The sequence below is a fragment of the Mustela erminea genome, chromosome 2 (assembly GCF_009829155.1).
Source record: "Mustela erminea isolate mMusErm1 chromosome 2, mMusErm1.Pri, whole genome shotgun sequence".
Taxonomy (NCBI): Eukaryota; Metazoa; Chordata; class Mammalia; order Carnivora; family Mustelidae; genus Mustela; species Mustela erminea.
The window spans coordinates 101,230,058-101,243,691 of NC_045615.1; the positions used below are offsets into that span (position 1 = coordinate 101,230,058).

At 54.3% G+C, this 13,634-nt stretch overlaps 1 protein-coding gene across 8 annotated transcripts in view; it reads right to left on the reverse strand.

Annotated features, from left to right (window-relative positions):
• Nucleotides 1–6,328: 6,328 nt before the first annotated feature.
• The window catches only part of KIAA0232 (KIAA0232 ortholog), an 85,979-nt gene continuing 78,673 nt past the window's right edge, over nucleotides 6,329–13,634 (reverse strand). For 7 of the 8 annotated variants that reach the window (XM_032333761.1, XM_032333758.1, XM_032333760.1 and 4 more), the window contains 2 exons: nucleotides 10,944–11,041; nucleotides 6,329–8,850 (listed from right to left, as the gene is read on the reverse strand). In XM_032333761.1, the coding sequence (XP_032189652.1) occupies nucleotides 8,671–8,850; nucleotides 10,944–11,041 (278 nt within the window). In that variant the 3' untranslated portion in view covers nucleotides 6,329–8,670. The remainder of the gene's footprint in view (nucleotides 8,851–10,943; nucleotides 11,042–13,634) is intronic. The other variant, XM_032333762.1, reaches the window with a different exon arrangement.

The window sequence follows — 13,634 nt, forward strand, 5'->3', positions numbered from 1 at the left end:
CTCTCGCTGTCAAATAAATAAATAAAATTTAAAAAAAAAATCTTTAAAAAATAAAAATTTCTTGGGGCACCTGGGTGGCTAAGTGGGTTAAAGCCTCTGTCTTTGGCTCAGATCATGATCTTAGCGTCCTGGGATTGGGATCGAGCCCCACCTCGGGCTCTCTGCTCAGCGGGGAGCCTGCTTCCCCCTCTCTCTCTGCCTGCCTCTCTGCCTACTTGTGATCTCTCTGTCAAATAAATAAATAAAATCTTTTAAAAAATAAATAAAAATTTCTTTTTATCATACAGTTTATCATTCAGTTTATCTTACTAAACTGCACTTGGTAGACAGATCTCTTATACCTCCTGATGTGGGGCTTGATCCCAGGACCCTGAGATCATGACCTGAGTCAAAGGCAAAGGCTTTAACCCACTGAGCCACCCAGGCGCCCCTCTTATACCTCTTCTAATTGAAATAGTTCCCCCTTTGTTTTTCCTGTGCTGTATTCTTATGGGCGACCCAGAATTGCTTATCTTGTAGAACTTTCCACATCGTGGATTTGGCTGGCTGTAGCCTGGCGGTGGTGTTAAACCAGCTCTCCCCCACCCCCTATTTCCTATAAACTCAAGCAGTGGTTCTCAGCCAAGGACAACTTTGCCTCCAGGTAACATGTGGCCAAGTCCTCTGAACTGAATCCTTAGGAAGCTCTGAGTGGGGGATGGAGGCAGGGGCCCATCTCAGGGTCATTCCCAGAGTCCAAATGCTTACTTCCTCCAGGTTCCTCCAGGAGGGGTGGCTCGTCTTACGTTGAACGAGGTCACCTTGCTGGCTTATGTCATCAGTAGGGCCGCAGAATGGTGAGACCCACTATTTTCAGCATAACACAGTTATGACCTTAATGCTTCATCACACACCATTTACAAAGGGCTTTTCTATCCAGGATGGACTACCCAGACTCACCGCTGTGCTGGAGGCAGGCTGGGCAATCTCGGAATGATTTTCCGCAGACGAGGAGATGTGTCAGAGCGGGGAAGTGGCCTGCATAAGACCCTGAGGTCAGCAATGGCACCTGGCTAAGCCCAGGCACTGTCACCTGCCCAGAGTCCCGTTCACAGGAGTATATGGAGCTCACCCAGGGGTAGGGAAGGGAAGATATGCCATGGTGAGCCTCTCTGACAAGCTATAGAAGTTCTAGAAGAGTACTGTGCACCAGCTGATTCTGAAATCCCTACCCAGCCATGGAGACCACTGTCGTACGACACAAACCTTGCCCCGTTCACACCCCTCGACACTCCCTGCTACCTCCAGGACCAACCTTTCCCAAGAGACACTCAGGGTCCCTCACAGACTGACCCCTCTCACCTCCCTACTTCTGTCTCTTCCCGAAGGAACATGTCCACCCCAGCCACACCCACCCGGACTCTGGCAGACTAACTCTATCAGACTAGACTCTCTGCCAGACTAACCAGAGATTCTGGGATGGTCTGACCGGTGGCTTGGGCGGCCACTGCGGAGGGAATCAGCTCCTATCCCTCACCCCATTCGTGCAGGCACATTCTTCCTGCTCAGCCTGGCAGTTGGCCTCGCTTTGCCAGTTGTACAGGGGAGGAAACTGAGGCTCGAGAGGGTGAATGGCTTGTGGAAGGCCACATGGCAGAAGCCATGACTACTGGAGAGCCAGGCAGTCTGGTCTTCGTCCCTCGCCCTGGGACCCCCCAGCTGCCCACGCAGCCTCCCTGCACAGGCCTAGGAGGTGGAGGCTCCCCACAGCATACTCCATCTGGCTTTCCAGGCCCCAGGAGGCCGTGCCCGGGCAGTGGCTTGCCCCAGCTTCCTGGGGTCTATAGCCAGGCCGGAAAGCCAGAGCCTGCCCTGGAGGAAACCACACTGTTGCCCGTGGCCCATCTGTGGTGATGGGTGGAGACAGAGGCTCAGAGTTCTCTCCGGGATAAATGTGTTAACTGTTCTGCAGAAAGGGCCCCGACCCCTGACTGTGCGCCTCCCTCCTCCCTGTGCCCCGCCCTGAGATGCCTATGACCTTGGCAAGGCCACCAGCTGGTCAGGGTAGCAAGGGGCCTCATCCACGTCACCTTGCCCCTCCGCCCAGCCTGCGGTCTTCCCGTGGCTCCCCAAGTTGGGTGGGGCTGAGGGCCCGCAAGGCAGGGAAATCGGAGAGGTAAGACGAGGAAGAGTATCTGCACGCCTTCCTTCCGAGCCCCGGAGAATGGTCATGGCTCAGGCAGGCTGGAGAGATGGAAGAGGACCTTGAGAGAGGTTTCTGACCAGAACCAGGGCTGCGGGAGTTTTACTGATAAAGATTAAGCTTATGACCAACATCAGGGTTCAGGCCTAGCACATAGTAGGATCTGGATACTGTCTGTTGAATGAATGAATGTTTCCAAGCCCTACTTATGACCAAGGCCCAGAGACCTCTTTTCTTCCTAATTGTCAGCTTCGTGCCAACATAAAGATACCCCAGCTCCCAAAAGACCTTAACGTGCAGCCACCGTTTCTATAGTGAGAACTCAGGTTGAGGCATAATAGATCGGTAGGTAATGAGGTCCTGCAGCTCCCCGCCTCGTCCAGACAACAGTGTCACACGTGGTGGCAGTAAGCCTGCGGGAAGCAGTTGCGAGTGGGGAAAGTAACCTAGAGGCCAGGGTCTCTCACTTCCTCCCCCACTCAGGAAGGGGAAGCACCGGTGGGGGTGGGGTTGGGGGGGAGAGGTGAGGCGGGAGGATTCCGGGACCACCGGACTAAGTGGGAAGAGGCTCACCCTGCATCCTGGCCCTGTGTGGTGGGGGAGCTGCCAGGCAAAGGCAGGTTCCCACGGGTGGGGCACTGAGCCAGGTGCAGGTGTTGGGGAGGGACTGGCAGCAGAGCCAAGGGCCAGGTCTGCCCCCGCCGAGCTGTCAGCTGAGGTTCCTGATGTCTCTGAGCAGTTCCCAGGTCTGTGATTGCCGGGCGGGAGTGGGGCCTGAGAGCTTTGGCATGACCTGTGGCCCTGCAGGGGAGCCACCCGCTGGGCTGTCCGTTATCGCCGGCTTGCAGCTGGCAGTCTGTGGGAGGATGCTGGGGGCATGCTTGACATTTGTGACCAGCAGGAACTGGGGCCCCAGGCCTGGGAGGAGAGCTAGAGTCAAGCCCAGAGGGGGCCAGGACTTGCTCAAGGCCCTTAGGAGCCCTGGGGTCGCTTGAGCCTGGGGTTTAGGGCACTCGGGATGAGACTCCTTCCAGGCCGGGTCCCCTCAGCAAGTTGAGAAGGCACCACGAGGCCACCCCAGGTCTGGGCTAGCGGCCTCTCCCAGCAGGCCAGGCCCACAGTGGGCCAGAGTTACCGTGGGGGCTCCTCCCTCTGCCCAGGGGTCCTGAGCGAGGGAGAAGCCAGTGGTGGGAAGGTGGGCCCCAGACTCAGCCTGGGGTCTGAGGCCAGACAGCCGGAGGACCCGGAGACGGTGGGCTTGAGGCAGATGTGCTCTGGCTCAAACAGCAGCAGGGGGAGAGCAGGCTGACTGCCATCACATGTGACACGCAGCCGCATGGCCTCTGCAGGACCGGCCTCCAAGGCAAGGGCCTTGTAGAGGCTCTGCTACCCACCGCTCACCAGTCCCCTGTGGGCCGGGGGGAGAAGAGGGAAGGAAGGGGCGGCCTGAGGATGTGATTTCCTTGGGAGTTACTGCACCGGGGTGCAGCAGCTTCTTCCTGGCCGCACCCCCAGGATGGGACAGCGTCCCCCCGACTCCGCCTTCTGGCTGCCCCACTGTGTTGTTTTATCCTTACAAACTACCCATGGGAGGCACCGCTAAGATCTCTGCCTAGCCGACTTTAGATCCTGGCTATACCATGCGGCAGGTGAGAGTCCTCACTCTCCTCACCTGTCAAATGGGGCAAAGGCACCTACGTCACAGTATTGCTGGTTAACATGACCAATGCCTGGAAGGATGCCCGCTGTTCCTGTTACTAGCAGACACGTGGACCCCATCCAAGGATTCGGTGGGGAGGTCACTGCCAGTCCCTGTTAGTTCGGTCAAGTGACACAACTGTCCCTGGTGAATCTCCTTCCCCACACCAGTGACGCAAGGCCAATGGTGGGCTCTCAAGTGGGAGCGCCTTTCCTGGCCTCTGTGCCCATGACTGCCCTGCCTGTGATGCCATCCAGCCACTGCCTGCTTTTAGGAGAAACCTGGGGCTGGGCCCTCCTTTCTGTTCCTGGACAGCCAAGCAGACACAGGCCCCTCCGGTATGCACAGCCACAAGGCCAGTGGCTGAACATGTAGGACATCTCATGTGGAGAGGTCTGCAAGTGGTCTGGGTGGCTCAGTGGGCTGAGTGTCCATCCAGCTCTTGATTTCAGCTCAGGTCACGATCTCAGGGTGTGACATGGAGCCCCATGCTGGGCTCTGTGCTCAGAAGGGAGACTGCTGGAGACTCTGTGCCTCTGCCCCTCTCCAAAATAAAGTCTTTAAAAAAAAATTAAAGGGCTTTATACCCCTTTGGTTGAGAAGCACTTAGCTGAGATGTCCCAATTCCTGGGGACAGCACCCCATCTGCAGGTGAACATGAGCACAGAGCAGTGGTCTAGCCCTGCCCCCGCACCCTGGCCTTGCAGGTGTGGGCCCCAGTGAAACAGGCTGAAGACAGTCCAAGGCAGCCACAGGGCACACCTCCCACGGACAACCTCCTGCAGGGGAACAGATGACCGCCACCTCGCCCCACAAACACCCTCCAGCCCAGCCTCTGGTACTTCTGGGAGTAGAGTGCAACAGGGCACTGCTGCCATTCCTGGGGAAGACTCGGGCCACATCAGGTGATGGTAACAAATGGTGTTGCAGTAGCTGGCCAACAAGCCAGAAAAAAAAAAGGAGACTGAATCCCTAAGCCTCACTCCTTGTATGTAATTTACATGCTTCCAAGACTGCCTGGCTGGCTCAGTCGGAAGCACAGGTGATTCTTGATCTCCCGGCCATGAATTCAAGCCCCACATTGGGCGTACAGCTTACTTTAAGAAAAACAAAACAAAACAAAACCACAAAAAACTCTACATAAGGTATATGGGTTCTAGAAAAACCACGGAAGTGTATCTTTATACTCTTTCAAGGTGAAGATAGCATTTAAAAACATGCCCACAGGGGCGCCTGGGTGGCTCAGTGGTTTAGGCCTCTGCCTTCGGCTCAGGTCATGATCTCAGCCACGGGGACAGCAAGCACTTCACAGGCCGGACTCTCCCCTCAGGAGCGACTATACAAGGACACCCATGTTTACAAGCATCTGCAGAAGTGCTATCCAGAATACGGAGCACTCTATATGATGGGATGTTCTATATATGATCAGTGAGGGACCTATTAAATTTCTGGAACAAAATAACATAGCTATAAAAACTTATGTACAGGTACGCCTGGGTGGCTCAGTTGGTTAAGCAGCTGCCTTCGGCTCAGGTCATGATCCCAGCATCCTGGGATAGAGTCCCACATTGGGCTCCTTGCTCGGCAGGAAGCCTGCTTCTCCCTCTGCCTCTGCCTGCCATTCCGTCTGCCTGTGCTCGCTCTCTCTCTCTGACAAATAAATAAAATCTTAAAAAAAACCCAAAACCAAAACCAAACCTCTCACATACACCTACAATCACAGCCACGAGTTGACGTCTGAGTGAAAACCCACTTCTGAAGTCTGAAGAAGGGCGCCTGGGTGGCTCAGTGGGTTGAAGACTCTGCCTTAGGCTCGGGTCATAATCCCAGGGTCCTGGGATCAAGCCTTGCATCGGGCTCTCTGCTTAGCGGGGAGCCTGCTTCCTCCTCTCTGCCTACTTGTGATTTCTGTCAAATAAATGAATAAAAAATGAAGTCCGCAGAAGCAAGGACAGCACCGCCCCGTCACATCACACGTTCTCTGCAGACCTGTAGGTGCTCAGCTGTCTGGAGAGGCGTTGGGCACAAATGGGAGCAGCCTCCAGCGCCCAGTGTGGAAGTGCAGAGGAGTTTCCCTTATACTTTAAAAATCCACTGATTTCTTTTCCTACAATGAACGTTGATCGTGTTAACAGGTTTTTTTCCCCGTAACAAAGAAGATGGAACTTTTGTCTATACCTCTGGACAAAAATCACATGTTTCTTGCAGGATTCAGGCAGGAGCTGGGGTTGGGGGGGGGGGCATGCGACTCGTTTACCAGCAGGCACCCCCCCTCCCTTTTCCAGCAAAGCAGTGCACCAGCATTCCGAGCAAATGCCCGTAAGAGCTGCATGCCCTTCATCTGGAACGATGTGACCTGGATGCTTTCTATTTTCTCCTGACGCAGGTCACTAAGGCTGCAGATCTCTACAAAAGATCCTCTGCTATGATAAACAAAGACAACCAACTGTTTTTTGAAATTTTTATTTGGTGTTAACTCCACAAGAAAACAAAAAAATCAGTTACTCTGGTGTACGTGAAATCAGAACAATACAACCACGGGGAAAAAAATCTCAGCCCAGGAATGGAACACGGGTACTTCAGTGCTATGGATATGCAAATGCGCGTCATACCACAGTGCGTCTCAGCGTTTTGCCAACTTTTTAAAAAAATGCTTTTTCTTTGTGATCATCCATTCACAAAACTAAAAACCACACTTTCAACTCTGTTGCTGAAAGCCTCTGGACTTCAGCCATTTAGCTATGAAAACAAATAAATACATAATCTGTTAATCCCCTTGCCCATTTTATGATCCATCCCCGTTCCCCGTGGAAGGTGCACTGTCTTCCCGCCAGTGCATGAGGAAGTCGGCACCTCGGCCACCTGGAGCCCTGTCTTGATAAAAAGCAGCTGTCCAAAATCAACTGAGCTAAAGGTTGTATCTGAAATGTTTATTTGGTCTCTGCTACATAAGCAACGATTTTTAGAATGATCGTCACTGTAGTGATTTTAGGAATTTACAACTTCCAATTCTTTTTTGCCTTTGCTGTTAAATTATATTTCAGTGCAGATGCTAATCACTTTTTAGGAAGCTCTGGAAGAAAGAAAAATACATAAAACCTTATAAAGTCTGTAAATAAATAACAGCAACATAAACCTTACATGCACACACACACATCCCTGCACACGTACACGCACACATGCGCGCGTGCATGCACACGCGCGCGCGCACACACACACACACACACACACACACACACACTTTAAAGTGTCATAAGATGTGCCGAGTACGAACAAGCCCTGGCGTGTGGTGAGACCCCAGCCCGCCGTCTGCTGGGTTTCTCCCAGTGAGGACACTGAAGCCAGGGCGGCTCTGCAGCCCTGGAGTCATCTGTGTCCTCAGTTACAAGCAGGCAACTGCACCCACAGCTCGGAGCAAACCAGGGATCGCCCAGCCACTCCAGCTCCCAGCTAGCGAAGTGCATGTGTGTACCACCTGCCAAGACTCGCGGTGAAGCCATCTCGTCCACGCCAGACTTCTCTGCCATTCCTGGTGTTACGGACATGCTAAACTGATTTTACACATTAGGTTTTGTTTGTTTGTTTTTTAAATAGAAAAACAATTTGGTTTTACAACACTGCTCCTCGTAGCTTCATTTGCTGCCCACCGGCGTGGAAACTCGAGGTGGCGGCCATCCTGAATGGACAGGACTTGGAGGAGACGGACTGACTGCTCAGCCCCCACGGAGAGCGGGAAGCGAGTCCCATGAAGCCATCACAAAGGTCTGGAGAAAGGACATCTCTGCCCGCCCCCAACCCACCACACAGAACTTGCCCAGAACATTCTCGCCAACACAAAATGAAATCTAAGCTCTACTCGATCACAGCCATGACAGCGGCTAGCTGTAGCAGCCAGGGCTTCTCTGGGGTGACGAGGCGGCCTGTACTGCATATCAGACATTTATAATTTGGAGTTCTGGAGGCTTCAATTCAATGGAGGTCGCCAGAAAATCATGATCTGCAACTAAGACCCTCACCACAAATAACCCTGAAGGGCATTTGGCGCAAAAGTCACCACAACGTCAAACAGGTTGGGAGTACGCCCTTGCCCTGCTCTGCCTCCGCTGCTACCCCGCACCTCAAAGCCTTGGCTCCTCCAGTTAGCAAGAAAGTCACAAACCATAGTATCTTCCATGATACTTGAGGGGGGAGAATCCTAAGAGAGAAAACAGTATTTTGTAAGTCTCTAAAAGCATACCCTTGTGGCTCCTACGGCAAATGTACACGAGAGCTGACCTTGTGAAGCCCGTGGACGAGTCACCCATGCTTCCCTCTTGCCTTGAGAAAGACCCCGATCCATGGCAGGGGTGGGTGTTATATCCCAGTTCAGAGAAAACAAAGCCTAAAGGTTTCAAAGCTCAAGTCTCTGGAGAGCGGCAGTGGCCGCGGACACCGCGGCACTAAGGTGACAGTGACCGGGGCTGCAACTGGAAGGACAGACAGCAACTGCGGTCAAGATGTGGAAAGCAGGGTTGCTTCTAGACAAGCACATGCACACCCATTCTTGATTTGACAACACAATCTAGTCTATTTCAGATAGCCAAGAATTCAACAGCTTGGAAAACAAAAAATCTTCAACAGGATAGCTGTCCTCAACTCTAAAATAAGCAAGAAGAGAAAGATAATTGCTGATCTGAATCAGTTAATTGAAGAAGAAACCTAAGTTGTTGCTTTAGATTAACAGGCCTCACAAAAGGGTATTTGCCATCACATATCGCTCTCAAAAAATAATTTGTACTACGCTGCAGGATTAGAGATGAGTTCGAGAAAAGAGCTCTTCTTCGCCAGGGTCCACCCACTCGCCTCCGCCCTCCGAGCCGGAGCCATCCGAGCCGGAGCTGGCGCTGGAGTAGATCTTTCTGCGGAAGCCGCTGGGTTTTGCTCCGGCACCTCTCTCTCCTGCACACCTTGCTTCATAAACAGAAGACACCTGGGATGAAAGAAACAGTTTTCAACAGATCAAAAGCCAGACTTTTTTCCCAAAGGGCTACATGAAACACTCCCGACATACAGAGGGCAAACAGCAAATCGCTGGCTTCCTGGGGAGACCCACAGGTGACGAAGAGCTGCACTGCTTCGGGGCAAAACCACCACACTCTCCTCTGCGATCCAGAAAGTGGCCAAAAGGCTGATTCTGTACATTGAGTCCCTGGGACAAAACGTTCCAAGTGTGAGGACTGACTGCACGAGCCAAGGTATGAGGGCCACCTCGCTGGGGGCTGGGCCAAGCACCAGGAACCCGGGGAGGTGGTGCAGCTGTGCTGTCCCCAGGCTCACATTCTGGGAGAGCCCACAGCAAACTGACCAAGCAACAGCACGGCACACCATGGTTTTTGTAAATGGGGTGCTGTGGTCGATAGGGGAGGCGCAGGCAGGGGACACACACACACACACACACATGCTCTCTTTCTCTGACAGTTGTGGCAGGGGAGGCCCTCTGAGAAGCGTCCTCACCTGAAGGCCGAGAAGCAAGTCTTGTGTAAGGAACAGCCAGAGCTTGCCTGGGGGCTGGGCTTCAGAAACCGGAGTTCTAAAAACTCTCTATTGTGTGGGACTGTCCCCCACACACCAGATGGTCAGCATCTCTGTCCCCCAGGACACTGACTACAAATGAAGCCCCTCCCTAGTCACAGCAACTACCAATGCTCCCCGAACCCCGTCAGACAATGAGTGACACCACCCTCCCTCTCCACGGCCACCTGCAATGCCATGCCCCCCACCCCGAGGTGATCAGCAAAGCTCCTGTCCCTCAGTGGCCCAAACCGGGCCACCCCCACCGGCCAGTTATAGTAACCAGCGACATCCCGCCGTCTCTCCAAGTCATAGTAACGAGCAACGCCCCCCCCCCCCAGTAACCAGCACACCCCCCAGTCACAGTAGCTAGCAATGCCCCTCTCCAACAGTAACCACCCCCCATCATACTAGCTAGCAGTACCCCTTCCCCAGTCACAAGAACCCCCATCACAGAACCCAGGACAACCCCCTCCTCAGAGTAGCCAGCACCCCCCATTTCCAAATGGCAGCACTGTCCCTGGTTGGGACCCCTGAGGCAGCAGGAGAAGACAGGCACAAGGAAGGACAGGAGAAGAGAGGATGTGAGGCCAGAGGCACACGAGGGCAGAGCACGACAGGGCCTTTTTCTGGGCAAGGCGCAGGGAGAGAAGGCCATTCTGGTTAGGAGCGGGAGTGGCTGAGTCCCCGCAGAGGCTCAAGGCTCAGGTCTGCACTTTGCGGTGAGGCTGCACGGCCTGAGACAGGACGTCCCGAGTCTATGCAGAATGGCACAGGGATAGCCCCCCCATCAGGCGTCGTGAGGAGCAGCGAGGGGCGCTCAGCCTGGACAGGGTGCAGGAGGTAGGAGAAGGGGAGGGCGGGGTGGTCAGGGCCAGGGGCCAGACAGCGGCTCCCAAGTATGGGTGTGGCAGCGGGGGTGCCACAGGGCACCCCCCACAGAGGTGGGAAAGATAGGGCCATGGGTGCCAACACCCTAGGGTGCCCTGGGGGAAAAGTCCTCACAGGACCAGCGCCGACACAGAAAAGAGACAGGTGTCCTTATTCACCCACCTGCCTGCCTAGCAGGAGCTCACAGGCCTGGTGGGGAGGCAGTGCTACAGAAACCAAAAGCAGCCTGGTGTCAGGGCTGAGGCCAGAGTGCCACACAGGGCATGGTGAGGGCAGAGGAAGGTGGGGTCCATCCCTGGAGCTCACCAGAAGGCTCTCTCGGTGCTGCCCACCCAAGGGCTTCTGGGGGAGTGCCAAGGTCCAACTGGTAGGCAGGAATTACCAGTGGCAGCACTGGGAATGACCGACTGGGGGTAGCGAGGGCAGAAGTGTGGGAAGCCTTGGTAGTAAGCGGACAAGGTGGGAGGAGATGAAGGTGGGGACTGAGGGCCTGGGAGCTGGGTCACCTGGGACTGGCAGGGGAGTGGTGGGGGGGAGCTCCCAGGGCTCCCAGGCTCCAGCCTGAGTGGCAAGGAGACGTGGCTGTTAGTAAGTTAGTAAGGAGGAGGACAGTCCACTTACCCTATTAAAATCTAACAGACGCTCTTCGTTACTGGGTATGTCTTTACCATCTGGACACTCTTCTCTACCATTCTCTCCCTTGGCATTTGTATAACAGTCTTAATCATTTTGAATGGAGAAGGGAAAAGAGGGAAAGGGGGGGAAATTTCATTAAGACACAGTTATGAAACATACATTTTTGTTTCATTTTTTGCTGAGTCAGATCAGTTAGGTTTACCAACACTCTGGAGAGTTTAAACAGTCACTAAAAGCAGACACGCGCACACCAGTCAGCCAGGTATGCACGAGCAAAATGCTATGTCCATTTAAAAATTCTAATAAATTGTTTATTGAGTTTTTAAAAGACAGGCTGGCATAACCAGACATGCCTATTATCCCAGCATGAGACAATCATTCAACAAAGCACACCTGTACTAGGGTAAGCCCTGGGAACACAGGATAAAGACCAACAAGGCCTGAGCTCTCACAAGCGTACGGAGTGCAGAGGGAGACAGACGATGCAGTGCATGTGTGTTCATCTAACAAATGAACAAAGGGGCTTCCGACAGGAGGAGTGCAGTGGGAAAGACAGAACAGCAACCACCTTGTCTGTTCCCTCTCAAGCCAACATCACGCTAAAGCTCATCTGCCCTGTATCTGAAGGACAGGGAAGAGAAAGGAGGCTTGTGGTCTGAGTAGGCAAGCAGCCCACAGAAGGGGATAGAACTGGAAGATGCAATTAGAAGAAATCAAACAGATCATTTAGTGCAAAAGTTCTCAGCCCTGGGAGCGTGAAGCCTAGCCCGCCAGCCCAGGCCCCACCTGAGATCCTGACGGATCTGGTCAGGGCCAGGTGGTTCTGATGCGCAGCCATGGCTGACCGCTGCCAGTCTCAATCCAGACCAGCGCCCCCACACAGCTGCGGACACACAGTGACGAGAGAGGAGACAGCTGGTAGGCCCAGGGCAGACCCTGGCTTGAAATCACCGTGTGCAAGTCCTGTAATGCCCCCAGTGAAGCATGTTTCCTGTTGACTGTGGTCCAGTTACCACGAGGAGTTCAAGGAGATGACATGCTCCCCATGTGTGACACAGGAGCGGACAGGACTGATGCTCAGTGACCGCTGTGCCCTCGTACCATTGGGAGTTGGCCACATCACATTCTCCATGACCTTTAGCTCTCTGTGCCTGCCTCAGGACCTCGAAGTCACGGGCTCAGGTTCACGAAAATAACCCGGACACCGGGGCTACACACACGTGAGCGGACCCCTGCTTCTGCACTCACCTGCGATGTAACTGGCTCTCTCTGAGCCCTGGCTCCCTCAGCTCTAAAACAGGGTCACCAACTGCCTGCCAGGGGTCCTGTGCACAGTAGAAGAGGTGACGCGCAGGCAGCCTCAAGAACAGCGCTGGCATGCCGGCTGGTGAACCAAGACCCCAGCTGGCTCGCCCACTCAGCTCACCTGACCAAGCATCATGGGCCCCATGCACACCGCCAGCTCGTCACCACAGGAACAGTAATGGTCTCCTGGACTAGGATATGCCCTGGGTGGAGCTGGAGCCAGCCCTCCCTGACTCCTGCACTTCCTGGCCCTGCTGTCAGGATTCTGTATGTACAAAAGTAGCTCGTGACACTACAGGTGTCAGGAATGGGCAGTGGTAACTGTGGACAATGTTCTTTGTGATCTGCCCATGGACGGCTCCCGTGTTCCAGGTTAGGACCACGTGCCAGGCCTGTGCTATGCACATTACTTGTCAGAAGTACCCCCTTGGGGAGGAACTATTGTTAGTCTTTTTCTACAAACCCAAACAATGGAGACACAGGAGGTCTGGTCACTGCCCCAGGTCTACCAGCTGGCCATGGAGGCCCTGGGCTCCAGCTCCGTTTTGTCTCCTGAACCCTTAACTGTTATTTGTATGGTTTCCCTGCAGGGCTTTCTCCAGAAGACTGAGCTAACACCCACACACTTACAATGAATGAGCCTTCCAAAGGTTCAGAATTCAGCGTGTGAGCTCTGGAGACCACCACTCAGGACAGACCCCTCATGGCTTGGGGTGCGCAAGGCCCTCATGCTCTGGCTGCTGGTTTCCGGCAGACCATGTCCCCACCGTGCTCTCGCGTTGCTCCCCTCTGCCAGGCACACTGGGGTACACCAAGCACATTCTGCTCCAGCACCAGCCAGAGCTGCTGCCCGGGCACCTCCCACTGCAGGTGGCCCCCACTGTCACAGGGCTCATGTCCTCACTCCCTCTGCTGGTGCTGGGATGTTAGCTCATCAGGAGGGCCCCCAGGGCCTGGCACAAGGCAGGCCCGTAAACAACACCGGCATGCGGCTACGTCCATGAAGGCACAGGTGGCAGGATGCGGGGCTCAGACTGGCGCCCCGGCAGCAGGGTGCCTCGATCAGCTGGCTCACTCCGAGTCTTCACCTCCTGCCTTACCGTAAAAACAGATGATCCCTCTCCTCTCCAGGGAGGCTGGGAGCTGTCAGGTCACCCCTGACTCACGGGGCTTGTTATTAACCCCCAGCCAGGCTACAAGAGACTCCAGTCACTCGTGCTGAGAGGGCAAGAGGCTCCCCATTTTCCTGGCCAACCTGCTCCTGAGACAGCTCGCCCCACCCCCACAGGCCGAGAGAGTGAGGCTGGTCATGTCACGGTGACAAGGCACCTGCGCAGGCATTTAATGCATAGCTGTGAGGCAAAAGTCATT